Source organism: Oncorhynchus clarkii, chromosome 1 (assembly GCF_045791955.1).
Source record: "Oncorhynchus clarkii lewisi isolate Uvic-CL-2024 chromosome 1, UVic_Ocla_1.0, whole genome shotgun sequence".
NCBI classification, from domain to species: Eukaryota; Metazoa; Chordata; class Actinopteri; order Salmoniformes; family Salmonidae; genus Oncorhynchus; species Oncorhynchus clarkii.
In genome coordinates this window covers 53,004,110-53,025,951 of record NC_092147.1, presented here as the reverse complement: position 1 = coordinate 53,025,951, position 21,842 = coordinate 53,004,110, and the positions used below count along the sequence as shown (strand labels likewise).

Below are 21,842 nucleotides of genomic sequence, written 5' to 3'. Positions count from 1 at the left end.
GCATATTTTGGACAGCCGAAAAAGGAGCTTCTTTATAAAGAGTTCCTTCACCAATCAAACCATAATGAGCCAGATATTTTATCGGACATATGAAAGTGAAGCATCCGGTGGCGTTTCCACTCACTACCAAATATGGTGATGAGAGGAAGCCCAGTGGCCGGCAGTCGGGAGAAGATGGAGCGAGATGGATCTTGAACGACATTCTGCTAATTTTCTCATCGATTAAACATTTGATCTCCAAGCAGTTTATTTTTTACAAAACTAAAATCTTTAATAAACAGAGTGGACTGCGTTTTGTAGAATTTACCCTTTGCAAAAGTTTCTAAAAAATGCGCTGTTTAGAAGGGGTGCAAGGGTGAATTGAGTTACTGCACACGCACACTTAACAAAGTAGACGTTCGCTAAACGAAATATGCAAATACATGATAGAACGCACCAATAAGATCTCACTAGCCCGTGCCTGGCTCTTCCCACCTCCTTGCTTGTTCTGCCTACTATGATTCATTTGCTCCATTGGAAACGACAGGCTGGTCTATCTTGGGTTAGTTCAAAAAATATTTGATCAAACCGTCTCAGTTGTCGGTGAGACCGGCTGGGCGGATCCCACGGTATTGAAAGAGAAAATAAAGCAACACGATAAAAACACCTTGGATATTCAATTTCTCTGGTGAACAAGCTTTCTTGTGGATACATAGAGCATAAAGGTATGCAAATTGTATAGCTAGCTAAATGAATACATTAGCTAGACAAGGGGGCACAACTATGCTAAGCTAAGTGAGTTATCATTGGCCAGTGTCAGAGTTACCCTCTCTGGCAGCTTGCTATATCTCCATTGAATAATCTAAATAATTTATTATATTTGGTAATTTGATTTAGCAAATGTTAGTTAGCTATCTGGGCCATCTGCATCCGCGGTGTGCTGCCTGGTTAGACGAATGTTATCTGGCATCTCGGTAAGATTCAGCTGCCCGTGTTACTTAACGTTAGTTTGTTAACTTATGTTTTTGAACCTGGTTAGCAAATTCATGAGCTATTTAAATAGTTAGGTGGGCGCGGCTGGCAACACTTAATCTGTTGAATCAAGTGTGGACCATGTAACTAACTAACTCGGTTCGATTATTCATGGTGTGTTGATGAAGCTAGCTAGCTAGCTAACAACCGAGCCTGACCCAAAACATTGCGCACTTCACTTGGTACCTTCGTAGGCCCTCAGACTAATATTCCACCACGTTGCCCATTATACTCAGGCTATATAAAATGTGCACCACATTAAATAAAAATATATTTATAAAGCCCCTTTTACATCAGCAGATGTCATAAAGTGTCTATACAGAAACTCAGCCTAAAAACACCAAACAACAAGCAATGCAGATGTAGAAGCACGGTGGCTAGGAAAAACTCTCTAGAATGGCAGGAACCTAGAGAGGAACAGGCTTTGAGGGGTGGCCAGTGCTCTTCTGGCTGTGTTGGGTGGAGATAATACTATATTGCCATTAAGGCCAGACTGTTCTTCAAGATGTTTTAAACGTTCAGACCGCAGGTGCGAGAGAGGGTCGGAAAACAGCATGTCCTGGACAAGGTAGCACGTCCTGTGAACTGGTCAGGGTTCCATAGCCGCAGACAGAACAGTTGAAACTGGAGCAGCAACATGGCCAGGTGGACTGGGGTCAGCCAGGAGTCATCAGGCCAGGTAGTCCTGATGCATGGTCCTAGGGCTCAGGTCCTCAGAGAGGGAGAGATGGGAGAATTAGAGGGAGCCTACTTAAGTTCACACTGTGGCCCTGGCTGACGATACCCCCGGACAGGGCCAACCAGGCAGGATATAATCCCACTCACTTTAACAAAGCAAAGCTCCCACACCACTAGTTCGATATCAACAGATCACCAATTTATTACCCTTAGACAAAGCTGAGTATAGCCCTCAAAGATCTCCACTGAAAAAGCCAGAGGGGATGCAAGACCGAACAGGAAGATTACGTCAGTGACTCAACCCACTCAAGTTGATTATAGCGGAAAAAAGCCTGGCACAGCATGGAAGAGCACTAGTAAGCCAGTGACTCAGCCCCCGTCAGAGGCAGAGAATCCCAGTGGCGAGAGGGGAGCCGGCCAGGCAGAGACAGCAAGGGTGGTTCATCACTCCAGTGCCTTGCTGTTCACCTTTGCACCCCTGGGCCAGGCTACACACAATCATAGGACCTACTGAAGAGATGAGTCTTCAGTAAAGAATTGAAAGTCGAGACCGAATGTGCGTCTCTCACATGGATAGGCAGTACAGTCCATAAAAATGATTCTACTCTATAGGAAAGCCCTGCCCCCAGCGGTTTGCTTAGAAATTCTAGGGACAATAAAGAGGCCTACGTCTTGTGATCGTAGCGTACGTACGTGTAGGTTTGTACGGCAGGACCAAATTGGAGAGCGGTAGGAGCAAGTCCATGTAAGGCTTTGTAGGGTAGTAGAAAAACCTTAATCAGTCTTAGTGTTAAATGGAAGACAGTGTAGCGAGGTTCTAGTCAAGATTTAGCACTAATTGAAGTTGATTTAGTGCTTTTTCCGGGTAGCTTGAGAGTAGAGCATTGTAGCTGTCTAATCTAGAAGTGACAAAAGCATGGATTAGCTTTTCTGCATCATATTTGGACAAACAGTGTCTGATTTTTGCAATGTTACAAAGATGAAATAAAGCTGCCCTTGAAATATTCTTGAGATGTTCGTCAAGAGAAATCAGTGTCCAGAGTAACGCTGAGGTCAAGGTTTATTTGAGATGACTGTGCAACCGGCAAGATGAATTGTCAGATCAAACAGCAGATCTCGCTGTTTCTTGGGATCTAGAAGAAGCATCTCTGTTTTGTCCGAGTTTAAAAGTAAAAACATTTATGCCATCCACTTCCTTATGTCTGAAACACAGGCTTCCAGGGTAGGCAATTTTGGGGCTTCACCATGTTTCATCAATGTATAGCTTGTGTGTCGTCCGCATAGCAGTGGAAGTTGACATTGTGTTTCTGAATGACATCACCAAGAGGTAGAATATGTAGGGAAAACAATAGTGGTCCTAAAATGGGACCTTGAGGAACACCGGACTTACCATTGATTTGTCAGGGGACAAACCCTCCACAGAGACAAACCGATATCTTTCTGAAAGATAAGATCTAAACCAGGCAAGGACTTGTCCATGTAGACCAATTAGGGTTTCCTATCTCTCCAAAAGAATGTGGTGATTGATGTTGTCAAAGCGGCGCTAAGGTCTAGGAGCACGAGGACAGATCTGGGTCTGATGTTTTTCAATGGTAATTTACCACCTGCATGAGTGTCGTCTCAGTACAATGATGGGGTCTAAAACCAGACTGCTGCATTTCGTATATATTATTTGTCTTCAGGAAAGCATTGAGTTGCTGCCTAATTGCTTTTTCTAAAATGTTTGAGAGGAATTGGAGATTCGAGAGATGCCGATTGTATTTATTTATTTTTTAGGAGAGGTTTTATTACTGCCATTTTTAGTGCTTTTAGTAGACATCCGGAGGATATGGAGACATTTTTATTTATGTTCAATATAGGAGGGCCAAGAACCGGAAGTAACTCTTTCAGTAGTTTAGTTGGAATATGGTCCAGTAAGCAGCTGCAAGGTTTAGAGGCCATGACTATTTTCATGAATGTGTCGAAATACAGGATTTAAGAAGGCCATCCTCTCTTGGAGAATGCTGCTTTTTAGTTAGCTTTGTGACCGTATCAAAAACAAATTTTTGGACAGTTTATTCTCAATTAGGTTGGAAAAGTAGGCTGATTGAGCAGCAGTGAGGGCTCTTTGATATTGCACGGTACTGTCTTTTCAAGCTAGTCGTAAGACTTCCAGTTTGGTTGAATGCCATTTCCGGTCCAATTTTCTGGAAGCTTGCTTCAGGGCTCAGTTATTTTTTATGTACCAGGGAGCTAATTTCTTCAAGGTTAAATTAAGATCCTCAGGTGGTTAACTGATTTTTGTACTCCGAAGTCCTTGGGTAGGTGCAGGAAGTCTGGACGGGCATCTAGGACTCTTTGGGTTGCCTGAAAATCTATAGCGTGTCTTTAGTTGGGGTCTGAGCAGTTTATTTGTTGAGATTGCAAATGTAATAAGATGATGGTACGATTTAGTCCAGGATTATAAAGAAAAACATTTAGATCCACAATATTTATTCTACAGATTCTACGATCTGGTCACTACGGGTCAAAACTAGATACAGGGTATGACTGTGGCTTTGCTTAGGTTCAGGGACGTGTTTGACAAAACCCGCCAAGTCAACAATGGCTCCGAAAGCGGAAAATGTGAATTATCTGCCATGACTACAAGGTACCATAGGAACTCAGTGAGGAATGCTGTATACGGCCCAGGAGGCCTGTAAACAGTAGCTATAAAAAGTGATTGAGTAGGCTACATAGTATTCATGACAAAATACAAAAATGTTAGGCTTTGCGGGATGCGCGGGGGATCTGGTCACTAGTGTAACCAGGAGGAGAAGCCTCATTTAACACAGTAATTTCATCAGGCTTGAGCCATGTTTCAGTCAGGCCAAATCACGTCGAGGTTATCATTGGTTATTTAGTTTATTCACTATGATTGCCTTAGAAGTGAGGGATCTAACATTAAGTAGTCCTATTTTGAGATGTGAGATATTATCACAATCTCTTTCAATAATGACAGAAATAGAGTAGGTATTTATTTCAGTGATATTGCTAAGGCGAACACTACCATGTTTAGATTTGCCCGACCAAGATAGAGGCACAGATACGTTCTCGATGGGAAAGCTAGCGGACTACACTGTCTATGCTATTGGCAGACTCCACTAACCAGGCAGGCTGCATTGTGGAGCTAGAGGAGTTAGAGCCCGGTCTATGTTCATAAGATGAGAGCACCCCTCCAGCTAGGATGGAGTCCTTCACTCCTCAACAGGCCAGGCTTGGTCCTGTTTGTGGGGGAGTCCCAGAAAGAGGGCCAGTTACTTACAAATTCAAACTTGGGAGGGGTAGAAAACAGTTTTCAACCAGTGATTGAGTTGTGCGAGTCTGCTGTAAGTTGCTTGGAAACTTCTGACTATTTTCCCATCATCGTTGGTGCTGACGTGGATAACAATTTCCCTATATAGTATCTACACTCAACAGTTCTAGCCTCAGCCAGCACCATCTTCAGATGAGCCTTTACATCAGTAAACAATGGATCGCTGGGTGGTTATTTTTAATCTAATATTGCAGGTAATGGAGTCGCCAATGAATAGGGTTTTCAATTTGTCAGAGCTAATGCTTAGTGCGGAAAACCGGTTGAACGTTTCTGTCGGCTGAATGAACACCAGTTGAGCATGCCAAAAGCCTTTCTTTCCAGAAGCCATGAGAAAATTGTTTGGCTGCAGGGACTGTGCAGGGGTTTAACAATACTACCTGTATTCACTGGTGACACAGACGCTGTATCATCCTTTCCTATACTTAAATTGCGATTGCGTCTGAAGCTGAGCTTGCAACCCGGCTACCCTCACCATAAGACCATAGTTCTCCTGTATATTAAGAGTTCATTATGTTACTTAGCTTTCTTTTTTTCAGGTGGAGGAGGAGGTCTTGCAGATCTATGTCCAGATACAGTGTTGGGGGTGAGAAAATGTAATACAAAAAGGTAGTACATGGACAAAACTAAGACCCTGGTCGACTTGTTAAATATAATTTAAATAGTTAAGAGTAAAAAGCAAAAAAGTTGGCAGGTAGCTAAGTAGCAACAAACTGTACAGCAGTACAGAGACGACGTGGAAGTGCGTTGCGTTGCGTCACCAGTCATGTTACCGTTTATGTCACACAGATGGGCTTCCTTTCGCTCAACCACAATTGAAAGTTGGCTAGCTACACCAGCAATTATTTAGTTAGATGAGATGATGCACTTGGGGATGACGTCCAGGACCTAAAAGCAAGCTCCATGGAGTATCCAGGAAACTTCCCCTTGGTGATATAACCAGAAATTGTTCCTTGTCGTTACCTCCATAACTAACTTTATGATATTCATCTCTCTTTTCATTCAGATGCCCGCAGCAATGAATGGCAACAGGACAGTGCAGTCGGCCAGCCCGGACGTGGGACCCATTCCTGGACAGATCACCCTGGGTGGAGGGCAGTCCTCTGGGGCCCAGACCGAGGCCATGAAGCAGGTCCTTGGCGTCATCGATAAGAAGGTCCGCAACATGGAGAAGAAAAAGGTGTCTCCTTTTTTTTTTTTGTGGAATGAAACCTTCACAAATGTGTGGCGTGAATGTGACTCCTGGGGGTGTTGGCGTAATAGTTAGTTTGCTTCTATTGATACCTCAAACTCGGGTGCCTCTTACTGCCATTTTGCCTTTGAACAACGCACCTAACCTACTTCAGGAGTGCTGCGACTACTAACCCTGTTGCTTTTATCACCCCTTGTGTCGGGGGAACTCAGAAGTTAGAAGGGCAGAACAGACCGCAAAAACAATTACAATTTTATATTGTACTCTATTCAATTGATCAATAGTGTGTGCTAGTGCTGCACTGTTTTCAGTGCCAACGTCATTGTGCTGGTCAGGATAATGACAGATATGTCTCCTCTCAGACTTAGAAGATCAATCAATGCAATTTTTTCAAACTTTGTATGGAGGAGGAAAGAGGAGAGGATACTTGGAGAGGGGGGAGATGGCTCTAAAATGGACACACTGCTGTCTCAAGTCAACCAGAACTGCGGACACTGCATCTTGCTTTTGCTTTCACTGCTTAGTTGCACCATCAGCTCATCTTCCTCAAAATGAGCTAGAAAGCACATTAGGCAGATGGTCAATTAATAAAATGCCTTATTTGGATGAGTTTGTAGACCCATACAAACATACAGTGCATTGGGAAAGTATACATACCCCTAACCTTTTTCCACATTTTTGTTACGTTACAGCCTTATTCTAAAATGTATTTTTTCCCTCATCAATCTACACACAATAAAGACAAAGTGAAAACTGTTTTTTAGAAATGTGTGCAAATGTATATATTTTTTTTACATAAAAAAAAAAAAATCCTCATTTACATAAGTATTCAGACCCTTTGCAAATTGGTCTTAGGTGCATCCTGTTTCCATTGATCATCCTTGAGATGGTTCTACGACTTGGTTGGAGTCCACCTGTGGTAAATTCAATTGACTGGACATGATTTGGAAAGGTGCACTTTGCTTTCCTTATAGCTAGCAAGTGTTCACCATATAAGTGGGGCGGCAGCGTAGCGGCAGCATAGCCTAGTGGTCAGAGCGTTGGGACTAATAACCGAAAGGTTGCAAGATCAAGTCCCCGAGCTGACAAGGTACAAATCTGTCATTATGCCCCTGAACAATGCAGTTAACCCACTGTTCCTAGGCCGTCATTGAAAATAAGAATTTGTTCTTAACTGACTTGCCTAGTAAAATAAAGGTAAAAAAAGTATGGTGTTTACTCAAATTGCCAAGCAATTAGTTAGTGTTACACTTGTGATGTTTGCCAAAGCTTCTCTGAAGGAACTGCCCATTAGTTCCACTTTGCAGTAATCGCGCAGCCATTTCATGGTCACTAAGTTTGCCTAATTTCAGTTTGTGTGACAAAACAAGCAATTGCAAATTAAAAATATAGCATTTTCAGCTGTTTGATGTGGTGTGCAAAACTGAAAGTAAAAGACTTTAAAAAAGGAAGTCTCCTTTTATGATCGCTTCTTAGACTTCCTTTCAATGAGATGGAGAAATTTCTATGTGAATTTGGTTGGGTTGCCCAAAAAGCCAGGCACACTTGTGTATGTTGAGATGTATTGCCATTGCTCAGAGGTATCAACAACCACGTTGATATGTGGTCAGTACTTGCAGTAATCCTCTGTCATTTTTGTTAGTGTAGAGAGTTCCTAAAAATTTGTCATTTTAGCCTAGGCACAAGGTTACCGTAGAATATCTGTTGCAGCTTTTTGTATTTTGGACATAAACATTTTCAATGACAAAAATCTCACTGGTCAGGTGACGGCATCTGCTTCACTCTGGATGAGAGATTTTACTATAGAGAATGTGTTAATTGTTATTATGCTATCATCCTCTATTTGGATCATCACCTCTAATGAATGTATGTAAATCCTGACCTCTGTGTCACAGGGCAAGCTGGATGATTATCAAGCCAAGAAAAATAAAGGGGAGCGTCTCAACCAGGACCAGCTGGTGGGTCAACAACGTACACTGTACATGAGTCCTATATAGTCTGATCTGACTACTTCCTTGAAGTAGTCACTGATCTGTCATTTTTGGTTTGTGGAAGCAAGCTTTCCATTACATTGCGCTCATCAGAAAAGCAAATTTTTTTGTCCATTTTAAAATAACATCAAATTGATCAGAAATACAGTGTGGACATTGTTCGTGTTGTAAATTACTATTATAGCTGGAAACGTCTGATTTAAAAAAAAAACAAACAAAAAAAATGTATAGGCCCATTATCAGCATTATCAGCAACCTAGAAGGCCAGAAGGCCAGCATCCCGGAGTCGCCTCTTCACTGTTGAGACTGGTGGTTTGCGGGTACTATTTAATGAAGCTGCCAGTTGACGACTTGTGAGGTTTCTGTTTCTCAAACTAGACACTCTAATGTACTTGTCTTCTTGCTCAGTTGTGCACTGGGGCCTCCCACTCCTCTTTCTATTTTGGTTAGAGCCAGTTTGCGCTGTTCTGTGAAGGGAGTACTACACAGCGTTGTACGAGATCTTCAGTTTCTTGGCAATTTCTCAACAAGAATAGACTTGAGTTTTAGAAGAAAGGTCTTTGTTTCTTGACATTTTAAGCCTGTGATCGAACCCACAAATGCTGATGCTCCAGATACTCAACTAGTCTAAAGAAGGCCAGTTTTATTGCTTCTTTAATCATGACAACAGTTTTCAGCTGTGCTAACGTAATTGCAAAATGGTTTTCTAATGATCAATTAGCCTTTCAAAATTATCATTTTGGATTAGCTAACACAACGTGCCATTGGAACACAGGAGGGATGGTTGCTGATAATGGGCCTCTGTACACCTATGTAGATATTCCATAACAAATCTGTAGTTTCCAGCAACAATAGTCATTTACAACATTAACAATGTCTACTCTCTATTTCATGGGTAATAAATGTGCTTTTCTTTCAAAAACAAGGGAATTTCTAAGTGACCCCAAACTTTTGAACGGTAGTGTACTTCTTCAACGTGTATCTAATATAATCCCACAGCAGCCCCTCATACACTCCCTCCACCCCCCCAAAAAAGCTTTTGTGAACTAATACTTGTTTCCCCCTTACTAGCTCTGACTTTGCTGATAGCTACTATTGAGGAAAAATGTACTTACTATGACTGATATGTTTGTCCCACCTAGATATCTTAAGATGAATGCACTGACTGTTAGTCGCTCTGGATAAGATTCTGCTAATGTAAACCAGTTTCCTCTTGCTCTGTTATCTCTGCAGGATGCCCTGACCAAGTATCAGGAAGTGACTAATAATCTGGAGTTTGCCAGAGAGCTACAGAAGAGCTTCCTCGCACTGGGGCAAGATGTAAGAGTATCTAATGCAATGTGTCCTGTGTCTGTAGGAATGTGACTGATTTGGGTCCCCCTCTCTGGTGTCATCCCTGTTTGCATTAAAATGGCCAACGCCCGGGTTGCGTTTCGTTCCGGGAGGATGCTCTCTCCTCCTTCATGGATGTGAAACAACTAGGTGTAAGCAGTATAGCTCCACCTAGTTTCTCCCATATTGCTTTCACGTAACTAGTCCTATCAAATCTGTGAATGTGGGTGAACAAAGGCGGATGGGAGGAAACGGCTTCCTAGTGACCTGGCATGAAACGCAACCGAGAGGTCCTGCATTGTTTGATTCTGACTCCCTGGTCTCGTCTCTTCTGTCTCTGTAGATCCAGAAGGCAGTGAAGAAGGCAGTGCGGCGGGAGCAGCTCCAGAGAGAGGAGGCTGAGCAGAAAAGACTGAAGACTGTGCTGGAGCTCCAGTTCCTCCTGGACAGGCTGGGAGAGGATAGTGTAAGGCAGGAGTTGAGACAGGGGGCTGCCGGGGGAGGCACACCCTCACTCCTCACAGACTCAGAGCTCACCAACCTGGATGAGCTTTACAAACTAGTGGGGCCAGAACGAGACCAAAACGCCAGGTTAGTAAAGCGCATGCACACACAATGTTCAGATTTTTAGCTAAAGGTATATACACTGCTCAAAAAAATAAAGGGACCACTTAAACAACACAATGTAATTCCAAGTCAATCACACTTCTGTGAAATCAAGCTGTCCGCTTAGGAAGCAACACTGATTGACAATAAATTTCACATGCTGTTGTGCAAATGGAATAGACAACAGGTGGAAATTATAGGCAATTAGCAAGACATCCCCAATAAAGGAGTGGTTCTGCAGGTGGTGACCACAGATCACTTCTCAGTTCCTATGCTTCCTGGCTGATGTTTTTGTCACTTTTGAATGCTGGCGGTGCTTTCACTCTAGTGGTAGCATGAGACTGAGTCTGCTCAGCGTCCTCGCTATTTACAGTGCGTTCCGAAAGTATTCAGACCCCTCGACTTTTTCACATTTTGTTATGTTACAGCCTTATTCTTATCCCCAACTACAACATTTTCCGTCAAGATAGAACTGCCAAAGGGGGCTGAGTTGCAATCTACTGCAGAGAGAGCCTACAGAGTTCTGTCTTACTATCCAGGTCTATGCCCAAACTGTTTTAGCTTCTACTTTTAAAAATCCACCTTTCCAGAAATAAATATCTCACTGTTGCCGCTTGTTATAGATCCCCCTCAGCCCCCAGCTGTGCCCTGGACACCATATTGATTGCCCCCCATCTATCTTCAGAGTTCTTACATTTCAGTGACCTAAACTGGGATATGCTAAACACCTCGGCCATCCTACAATCTAAGATAGATGCCCTCAATCTCACACAAATTATCAAGGAAGCTACCAGGTACAACCTTAAATCCGTAAACATGGACACCTCTGCTGTCTTCAATCAAGATCTCAGCGATCACTGCCTCATTGCCTGCGTGCGTTATGGGTCCGTGGTCAAACGACCACCCCTTATCACAGTCAAACGCTCCCTAAAACACTTCTGTGAGCCAGCCTTTCTAATCGACCTAGCCCGGGTATCGTGGATGGATATTGACCTCATCCCGTCAGTAGAGGATGCCTGGTTGTTCTTTTAAAAGTGCTTTCCTCACCATCTTAAATAAGCATGCCCCGTTCAAGAAATGTTGAACTAAGAACAGATCTAGCCCCTGGTTCACTCCTGACTTGACTGCCCTTGACCAGCACAAAAACATCCTGTGGCGTACTGCATTAGCATCGAACAGCCCCCACGATATGCATCTTTTCAGGGAAGTCAGGAACCAATATACATAGGCAGGCAGTTAGGAAAGCTAATGCTAGCTTTTTCAAGCAGAAATTTGCATCCTGTAGCACCAATTCCAAAAGGTTTTGGGACACTGTAAAGTCCATGGAGAATTAGAGCACCTCCTCCCCACTGCACTGAGGCTAGGAAACACCGTCACCACCGATAAATCCACGATAATCGAGAATTTCAATAAGCATTTTTCTACGTCCGGCCATGCTTTCCACCTGGCTACCCCTACCCCGGCCAACAGCTCTGCACCCTCCGCAGCAACTCGCCCAAGCCTCCCTCCTGCTTCTCCTTCACCCAAATCCAGACAGCCAATGTTCTGAAAGAGCTGCAAAATCTGGACCCCTACAAATCAGCTGGGCTAGACAATCTGGACCCTCCCTTTCTAAAATTATCCGCCGCATTTGTTGTAACCCCTATTACTAGCCTGTTCAACCTCTCTTTCGTATCGTCTGAGATCCCAAAGATTGGAAAGCTGCCGCGGTCATCCCCCTCTTCAAAGGGGGAGACACTAGACCCAAACTGTTAAATCTATATCTATTTCTAAAGTCTTCGAAAGACAAATTAACAAACAGATCACTGACCATTTTCGAATCCCACCGTTCCTTCTCCACTATGCAATCTGATTTCCGAGTTGGTCATGGGTGCACCTCGGCCACACTCAAGGATCTAAACGATTTCATAACCGCCATCGATTAAATACTGTACTGTGCAGCCGTCTTCATTGACCTGGCCAAGGCTTTCAACTCTGTCAATCACCACATTCTGATCGGCAAACTCAATAGCCTTGGTTTCTCAAATGAATGCCTCGCCTGGTTCACCAACTACTTCTCAGACGGAGTTCAGGGTGTTAAGTTGGAGGGCCTGTTGTCTGGACCTCTGGCAGTCTCTATGGGGGTGCCACAGGGTTCAATTCTCGGGCCGACTCTCTTCTCTGTATACATCAATGATGTCGCTCTTGCTGCTGGTGAGTCTCTGATCCACCTCTACGCAGAGACACCATTCTGTATACATTTGGCCCGTCTTTGGACACTGTTAACAAACCTCCAAACGAGCTTCAATGCCATACAACACTCATTCCGTGGCCTCCAACTGCTCTTAAATGCAAGTAAAACTAAATGCAGGCTCTTCAACCGATCGCTGTATTCGTTGCCAAACCCACTGACTCCAGGTCATCTATAAGTCTTTGCTTGGTAAAGCCCCACCTTATCTCAGCTTACTGGTCACCATAGCAACACCCACCCGTAGCATGCGCTTCAGCAGGTATATTTCACTGGTCATCCCCAAAACCAACAAAGCTCCTTTGGCCTTATATCTTATATGTTTTATATCTCCCTCTTTAACTTTATTCATCAGCTGTCAGAGCAGCTTACCGATCACTGCACCTGTAAATAGCCCACACAACTACCTCATCCCCATATTGTTCTTTTTTTGCTCTTTTGCACCCCAGTATCTCTACTTGCACATCATCATCTGCATATCTATAACTCCTGTGTTAATGCTAAATTGTAATTATTTCACACTATGGCCTATTTATTGCCTTACCTCCCTAGTCTTACTGCATTTTCACAGACTGTATATAGATTTTTCTTTTGTGTTATTGAGTGTACATTTGTTCGTCTCATGTGTAACTCTGTTGTTTTTGTCGTACTGCTTTGCTTTATCTTGGTCAGGTCGCAGTTGTAGATGAGAACTTGTTCTCAGCTGGCCTACCTGGTTAAATAAAGGTGAAATAATTTCTAAAATGGGTGATTGAATAAAATACAATCTACACACAATACCCCATTATGACAAAGCAAAAACTGTTAGCAAATGTACATATGTATTCAGAGCCTTTACTCAGTACTTTGTTGAAGCACCTTTGGCAGCAATTACAGCCTGGAGTCTTCTTGGGTATGACGCTACAAGCTTGGCACACCTGTATTTGGGGAGTTTCTCCCATTCTTCTCTGCAGATTCTCTCAAGCTCAGTCAGGTTGGATGGGGAGCGTCGGTGCACAGCTAATTTCAGGTCTCTCCAGAGATGTTCGATCAGGTTCAAGTCCGGGCTATTGCTGGGCCACTCAATGACATTCAGCGACTTTTCCCGAATCCACTCCACTCCGTGGCTGTGTGCTTAGTGCCGTTGTCCTGCCGCAGTCTGAGGTCCTGAGTGCTCTGGAGCAGGTTTTCATCAATGATCTCTCTGTACTTTGATCTGTTCATCTTTCCCTCGTTCCTGGCTAGTCTCCCAGTCCCTGCCAATGATAAACATCCCCACAGCATGACGCTGCCACCACCATGCTTCACTGTAGGGATGGTGCCAGGTTTCCTCTAGACTTGACGCTTGGCATTCAGGCCAAAGAGTTCAATCTTGGTTTCATCAGCCCAGAGAATCTTGTTTCTCATGGCCTAAAGTGGGCTGTCATGTGCCTTTTACTGATGAGTGTATTCCGTCTGGCTGCTCTACTATAATGGTTTGATTGAGTGCTGCAGAGATGGTTGTCCTTCTGGAAGGTTCTCCCATCTCCACAGAGGAACTCTAGAGCTCTTTCAGTGACCATTAGTTTTTTTTGCTTTGGCATAGGCTATTGTTTGTTAGGCCTACTCATCTTGTTGGCTGACGAAAAGTAAATGTGGACAGTTCTTCCAGCATCTTCAATATGCACCTCGGAATTTGAAAAGGATGCACGCAGTTGCGTCCCCGATGTGTCTTCACTTGTAGCCTGTGAGAAGGACCCGATCATTGGCTAATAAGAATTGAGATATCTTAGAGAGCCATGTGAGTGAGAGGTGCTTCAGGGAGCACAGCCGGGAGAATGGAATTATAATTATTATACTCAACACAATGGCACACTGGCTGCAAAAGGCATGGATTTTTTAGGGGGGATTATGGCCACACAAATGGAATGCCGCTGGGAAATTTGAGCCATTATTAAGTGCTTGTCATGCCTTTTTCATGCAACTTCTTTTTTTGCATTGTGGAGCCTTAGAATGTATTAAAAATCAAAACATATAGCCCAAGGTTTGTATCACAACTAATGTTACGTAAATAACTCTAAATGAAGCATATACTGTAGGAGGACCTGTTTCTTTTTTAACCGCTCAACACAGAATAGACGCATGTGCACACTTAAATCAATTGGAGAAAATATCCTTTCAATTTTATTCAGCTATATTCACTTGTATTCTTCATACTATAAAATAATGCCACAGAATTAAGCAAATCTTGTCTGCTAAATGAACTAGTGTTGTCCACAGCCATATGGCATAGCCAGATCAGGAGTATGCTATTCTGTTCTTCTGAAATAGACTACATGTTTCTTTTGACCTGTCTAAAATAAATTATGGATTTATTGTGAAGCTGTAGGCTACATTACATGGATTTATTAGACTTGTAGATGTTCCAAAGGTTGTCATCAGTGGCTTGTAGGCTATGCTTGGAAACAAGGAGATGCTAAATGAGTTTGTTAATTAACGGTCATTTACCGTGAGACCGGCAGTTATTCGCGTGCCAATCACCAGCCTCAAAATTTCATGACCGCCACGGCCATACTTGGTCTCAGGTGAGAACTTGAACATGACACCATTTGTCAAATACATGCATAAACATGATGTTCAACTGGGATGTTTAGAAGTGGGGGTTTCACTGTTTCGCATTGACTTGATGGACAAGAGAGCTTGAAATGGGAGTTATAACTCGAGCGTGACGAAGACTTCTGGGTCTAAATATTGCACTCAATAAAACTGCAGGAGCATTCAACAGTGTACAGGTATCTTTATTTCCCAAGTTACAACTGTACCTCTCCTGTTGCAGGTTGTCTGACCAGTACGAAGAGGCTTCTCAACACTTCATGGATCTGTTGGAGGGGAAGGACAAGGCTGTAGCAGGAACAACATGTAAGTTTAACCAACTACAACTAGGTGAATTCACTATTCAGTGGTCTGAAACGTTCTGAACATTCAAGAAACTGATAGAAATGGAACGAATAGAGCTGACACGGTTCCCAATCTCTAGTCTGACAGACAATTATACAGTACATTACCAGTCAAAAATTTGGACACACCTACTCATTTTAGGGTTTTTCTTTATTTTTACTATTATTCTACATTGTAGAATAATAGTGAAGACATCACAACTATGAAATAACACATATGGAATCATGCAGTAACCAAAAAAGTGTTAAACAAATCAAAATATATTTTAGGTTCTTCAAATTAGCCCCCCTTTGCCTTGATGACAGCTTTGCACACTCTTGGTATTCTCTCAACCAGCTTCAAAATGTAATCACCTGGAATGCATTTCAATTAACAGGTGTACCTTCTTAAAAGTTAATTTGTGGAATTTCTTTCCTTAAAGCTTTTGAGCCAATCAGTTGAGTTGTGACAAGGTAGGGACGGTAATTCAGAAGATAGCCCTATTTGGTAAAAGACCAAGTCCATATTATGGCAAGAACAGCTCAAATAAGCAAAGAGAAATGACAGTCCATCATTACTTTAAGACATGAAGGTCAGTTAATCTGGAAAATGTCAAGAACTTTGAAAGTTTCTTCAAGTGCAGTTGCAACTGGCGCTCATGAAGACCGCTACAGGAAAGGAAGACCCAGAGTTACCTCTGCTGCAGGGGATAAATTCATTAGAGTTAACGGCACCTCAGATTGCATCCCACATAAATGCTTTACAGAGTTCAAGTAACAGGCACATCTCAACATCAACTGTTCAGAGGAGACTGTGTGAATCAGGCCTTCATGGTTGAATTGCATCAAAGAAACCACTACTAAAGGACACCAATAAGAAGAGACTTGCTTGGGCCAAGAAACCTGAGCAATGGACATTAGACCGGTGGAAATCTGTCCTTTGGTCTGAGTCCAAATTTGACATTTTTGGTTCCAACCGCCGTGTCTTTGTGAGACAGTAGGTGAATGAATGATCTCTGCATGTGGCTCCCACCGTGACGCATGGAGGAGGTGTGATTGTGTGGGGGTGCTTTGCTGGTGGCACTGTCAGTGATCTATATAGAATTCAAGGCACACTTAACCAGCATGGCTACCACAGCATTCTGCAGTGATACACCATCCCATCTGGTTTGCGCTTAGTCCCACTATCATTTGTTTTTCAACAGGACAATGACCCAACACATCTTCAGGCTGTGTAAGGGCCATTTGACCAAGAAGCAGAGTGATGGAGTGCTGCATCAGTTTACCTAGCCTCCCCAATCACCTGACCTCAACCCAATTGAGATGTTGGACCGCAGATTGAAGGAAAAGCAGCCAACAAGTGCTCATCATATGTGGGAACTCCTTCAAGACTGTTGGAAAAGTATTCCAGGTGAAGCTGGTTGAGAATGCCAAGAGTGTAAAGCTGTCAAGGCAAAGGGTGGCTACTTTCAAGAATCTAAAATATATTTTGATGTAACACTTGTTTGGTTACTACATGATTCCATATGTTATTTCATAGTTTTGATGTCTTCACTATTCTACATTGTAAAAAGTAGTAAAAACTCACCTGCTTCTCTCAGCACCCCCCCTACCCGCCCTCACCCACCTGCTTCTCTCAGCACCCCCCCCCCCCCCTACCCGCCCTCACTCACCTGCTTCTCTCAGCATCCCCTACCAGCCCTCTCACCTGCTTCTCTCAGCATCCCCCTACCAGCCCTCACTCACCTGCTTCTCTCAGCACCCCCCCCTACCCGCCCTCACTCACCTGCTTCTCTCAGCACCCCCCCCCCCCCCCCTACCCGCCCTCACTCACCTGCTTCTCTCAGCATCCCCCTAACAGCCCTCACTCACCTGCTTCTCTCGGCAACCCCCTACCCGCCCTCACTCACCTGCTTCTCTCAGCATCCCCCTACCAGCCCTCACTCACCTGCTTCTCTCAGCACCCCCCCCCCTCTACCCGCCCTCACTCATCTGCTTCTCTCAGCGTCCCCCTACCAGCCCACTCACCTGCTTCTCTCAGCATCCCCCCTACCAGCCCTCTCACCTGCTTCTCTCAGCATCCCCACCTACTTGCCCTCACTCACCTGCTTCTCTCAGCACCCCCCCCTTACCAGCCCTGGCTCACCTGCTTCTCTTCCCCTACCAGTATCTGAAAAAATGTGTTGTTGGCGTGTTGAACTTTCCCTGTAATTGTTGGAATGAAGCTAACTGACCATCAATGTATAGATTACCAATTGTTGTGAGCCCCTTCTCCCTCCACTGTGAAAACACCATATCATCCAATGCAGGGTGGAAAGCATGATTCAGGCAAATCGGGCTGTCAATGTATACAGTGGCTATGTTAAGAAAATACCTAATCTGTTTCCAGATCCTAAGCGTATGACAAATGACTGGGTTAGAGTCATAAGGGTGAGGTTGTTTTCCTGACACCACACTCCGAGGGCCCTCACCTCCTCCCTGTAGGCCGTCTCATCGTTGTTGGTAATCAAGCCTACCACTGTTGTGTCGTCCGCAAACTTGATGATTGAGTTGGAGGCGTGCGTGGCCACGCAGTCGTGGGTGAACAGGGAGTACAGGAGAGGGCTCAGAACGCAACCTTGTGGGGCCCCAGTGTTGAGGATCAGCGGGGAGGAGATGTTGTTGCCTACCCTCACCACCTGGGGGCGGCCCGTCAGGAAGTCCAGTACCCAGTTGCACAGGGCGGGGTCGAGACCCAGGGTCTCGAGCTTGATGACGAGCTTGGAGGGTACTATGGTGTTGAATGCCGAGCTGTAGTCGATGAACAGCATTCTCACATAGGTATTCCTCTTGTCCAGATGGGTTAGGGCAGTGTGCAGTGTGGTTGAGATTGCATCGTCTGTGGACCTATTTGGGCGGTAAGCAAATTGGAGTGGGTCTAGGGTGTCAGGTAGGGTGGAGGTGATATGGTCCTTGACTAGTCTCTCAAAGGATTTTTTCACATATGATGGGCTATTAACAAGTGCAGGGAGTGAGGAACCTTGACAGGAGGCCTGCTCAATCAAAAGCCATGAAGGCATATCCTTCTGTTTCATCGCAGGTGAACTTTCCCTCCAGAAAGACAAAATGTTCAGATTAGCAGCCCAATAATACAGTTTAAAGTGAGGAAGGCCAAAGCCCCCCTCTATCTTGTACTTGCATAAATGCTTCTTTGAAATTCTTCTTTGAAATTCTGGCTGCCTTGTTATCCCATAAAAATGGAGTTACTATTGAATCTAATTTCTTAACCTGTTGCGTCGACCAAACCCGGATCCGGGATTCTATTTACAGACCTAAACTCATTACCATAACGCAACGTTAACTATTCATGAAAATCGCAAATGAAATGAAATAAATATGCCATCTCTCAAGCTTAGCCTTTTGTAAACAACACTGTCATCTCAGATTTTCAAAATATGCTTCTCAACCATAGGAAAACAATCATTTGTGTAAAAGTGGCTAGCTAGCGTAGCATTTAGCGTTAGCATTAGCGTTAGCATCCAGCACGCAAGATTTCAACAAAAACATAAAAGCCTTCAAATAAAATCATTTACCTTTGAAGAACTTCGGATGTTTTCAATGAGGAGACTCTCAGTTAGATAGCAGATGCTCAGTTTTTCCCAAAAATATTCTTTGTGTATTAGAAATAGCTCCGTTTTGCACATCACATTTACCAAAAAAAAAACGAAAATTCAGTCCTCAAAACGCGAACTTTTTTCCAAATTAACTCCATAATATCGACTGAAAACATGGCAAACGTTGTTTAGAATCAATCCTCAAGGTGTTTTTCACAAATCTCTTCAAATGATATATCGTTCGTGGAAGCATGGTTTCTCCCCTCAATCAAATGGAAAAGTACAAGCAGCTGGCGTTTGCGCACCGAATTCCACGCAGGACACCAGGCGGACACTTGGAAAATGTAGTCTCTTATGGTCAATCTTCCAATGATATGCCTACAAATACGTCACAATGCTGTAAACACCTTGGGAAAACGACAGAAAGTGTAGGCTCATTCCTTGCGCAATCACAGCCATATAAGGAGACAATGGAAAACAGAGCTTCAGAGATTCTGCTAATTTCCTGGTTGACGTATCATCTTGGTTTCGCCTGTAGAATGAGTTCTGGGGCACTTACAGACAATATCTTTGCAGATTCTGAAACTTCAGAGTGTTTTCTTTCAAAAACTGTCAAGAATATGCATAGTCGAGCATCTTTTCGTGACAAAATATCGCGCTTAAAACAGGAACGTTTTTTATCCAAAAATGAAATAGCGCCCCTAGAGATCCAACAGGTTAAAATAGCTTTGTGGTATGAAATTGGGTATACATTGGAAGAGGTAAAGAAACCTGGGTAGGACAACCATTTTAATAGCGTTTATACGACCAACCAAGGAGATAGGCAGAGTTTTCCAAAAATCTATATTTTGTTTAAGCTGATATTTTCATGTCCCAATTCGCTTTCAATAGCTGATCAGGGTCTCTTGTCACTACAATGCCAAGGCTTGTGAACTTGTCTATCACTGTTCTAAACGGGGTAGATTGCAGAAATTGCATATCCACAGGCCGTGATATTGGCATCAACTCACTTTTTGCCAGTTTATCTTGTAGCCAGAGAAGGAGCCAAATGTGTTTATCAAGTTAAGTAATGGTGGAGTAGAAGTTTTAGGCTTGGACAAAAACAAAAGAACATCGTCTGCATATAGGGACATTTTGTGCTGTGTGTCCTTTATTTTAACAGAAGCTATATCGGCACATGCCCGAATGCGAGTAGCAAGGGGTTCCATGGCTATAGCGAAGAGAGCAGGCAAAATAGGGCACCCCTGTCGGCACCCCTTGAACAAGCGGAATGACTGCAACATTTCTTGATTGGTTACCACGGACGCCATTGGGTGTGCATAAATAATTCTTATCCAATTAATAAATTCCTTTCCAAACCCCAAGTGCTCCAGAACCGACATATACTTCCACTCATTCTGATCAAACGCCTTCTCTGCATCGAGCTATTACCACTGCCTCAACCTTATGATCGTAATACATTATGTTGAAAAGGCGTCTCACTTTTGCATCAAAGTTAGACTGGTATATCTGACCGATCCAGCCGACTCGTAGCTTGGCCTGAGCGGAGCGTTTACTATGAGTTTCTTGAAGAAGCACTATGTCAGCACCCAGTGATTTAAGATGAGAAAAAAACCTTAGCTCGTTTCACCACATGCCCTAAGCCATTACAGTTCCTGCTGACTATCTTTATTCCACCTGGTCTACTCTGTGCTCTGTCACTATGTGGCATTTCTTATTTTAGAGCAAATTGTTGCTGTCATACGAAACCCAGAAGAAAAACGTCCCGCCGTGCGGGAGCTTGTCATGCCACCTGTATTAATAATAAACGTGAACATAAAACACAGACCCCATCCCCCCCTCCCATCCCTTTACTGAGTGACTTCCCCAAACGAAGCACTCCTTGGCTAACACACAAACCTTAGGGTGTCTAGACATACAGCCTATACGGTCTATAGATGCTCCGCATATAAACTAATATTAAATAACACTTAACACTTAACTCTCACGTTAGGGGGTGGGTGGCGCTAAAACATGATATGCTAAACAATGCTATATTAGCCACAACATCTCACCTATCATATAAGTCCCAATTTCTGATCTTCTAATCGAAAAGACATAGGCTGGAAATTCAAACACATTCCTGGCCTGTATTTGGTCATTTAGCCGGCTGACACAGCCGTTCTGTATCCTCAGCCAGGGAGCTTGCTTGTCAAGAACAGATCGGCCTCTTTTGGGTTGTCAAACGTACGTGTTGATCCTTCGACTGTCACCTTAAACCGGGCTGGGAAGAGGAATCCATATCTGATGTTGGCCGCCCTGCATTTGTTGCGTACCTCATCATTTCCGTTGGTTCCTCACCTCCAAGGTAAGATCTGGGTAGAAAGACACCCATTGGCTCCGTTGAAGTTAAGGGGGAACTTTTAACTAGCCAGCTTGAGGATGAGATTCCTGGTCTGGGGATAGTGCAGCCGTACAATGAATGGCCTTGGTGGCGCGCCCTTGGCCGGCTTCGTTGCCTGAGATCTGTGTGCGCGGTCGATCAGGATGGGCGTTTTGAAGTGTTCACTCCCCAGCAATGCCTGTATCAGCTCCGAGACAAATTCGGTTTCCCTTTCTCAGTGTCCTCCTGGATCCCACATATTCGGATGTTCTGGCGTCTTGAATGCGACTCGAGCATTTCCAGTCGGGCTTTCAGGGTTTTGTTGTGATTTTTGAAAGTTGCACACTGTTTCTCTATGTCCTGTAGCCTGGCCCCGTGATCGACTGTCGTCTCAACCTCATGCACCCTTCCCTTAGTTGCCTTCACAGTTTCGGCCAAAGTCCCAATACTCTTTGAGATATCAGCCAACCTTGTGGCCACCTTCTTGCTTAGTGAGTTTATGGCAGCCAGTATGCCACTTTGAGTAGGCTCTGTCGGGAACTCTTGGAAGCTAGCCTCTTCAGCTAACTCCTCGTGGGTCGGCAACGTTGAAATTGGTTCGTTGTCTATCTCATTCAAATTATCT

General features: G+C 43.8%; 1 protein-coding gene across 2 annotated transcripts in view; it reads left to right on the top strand.

The window, feature by feature from the left end:
• The first annotated feature begins 560 nt into the window (after positions 1 to 560).
• LOC139408982 (cell cycle associated protein 1b) overlaps positions 561 to 21,842 on the top strand; it is a 37,832-nt gene continuing 16,550 nt past the window's right edge. Inside the window, exons 1-6 of one of the 2 annotated variants that reach the window (XM_071153547.1) lie at positions 561 to 704; positions 6,027 to 6,200; positions 8,108 to 8,170; positions 9,437 to 9,523; positions 9,879 to 10,126; positions 15,163 to 15,245. In XM_071153547.1, coding sequence (XP_071009648.1) covers positions 6,027 to 6,200; positions 8,108 to 8,170; positions 9,437 to 9,523; positions 9,879 to 10,126; positions 15,163 to 15,245 — 655 coding nt within the window. In that variant the 5' untranslated portion in view covers positions 561 to 704. The remainder of the gene's footprint in view (positions 705 to 6,026; positions 6,201 to 8,107; positions 8,171 to 9,436; positions 9,524 to 9,878; positions 10,127 to 15,162; positions 15,246 to 21,842) is intronic. The other variant, XM_071153558.1, reaches the window with a different exon arrangement.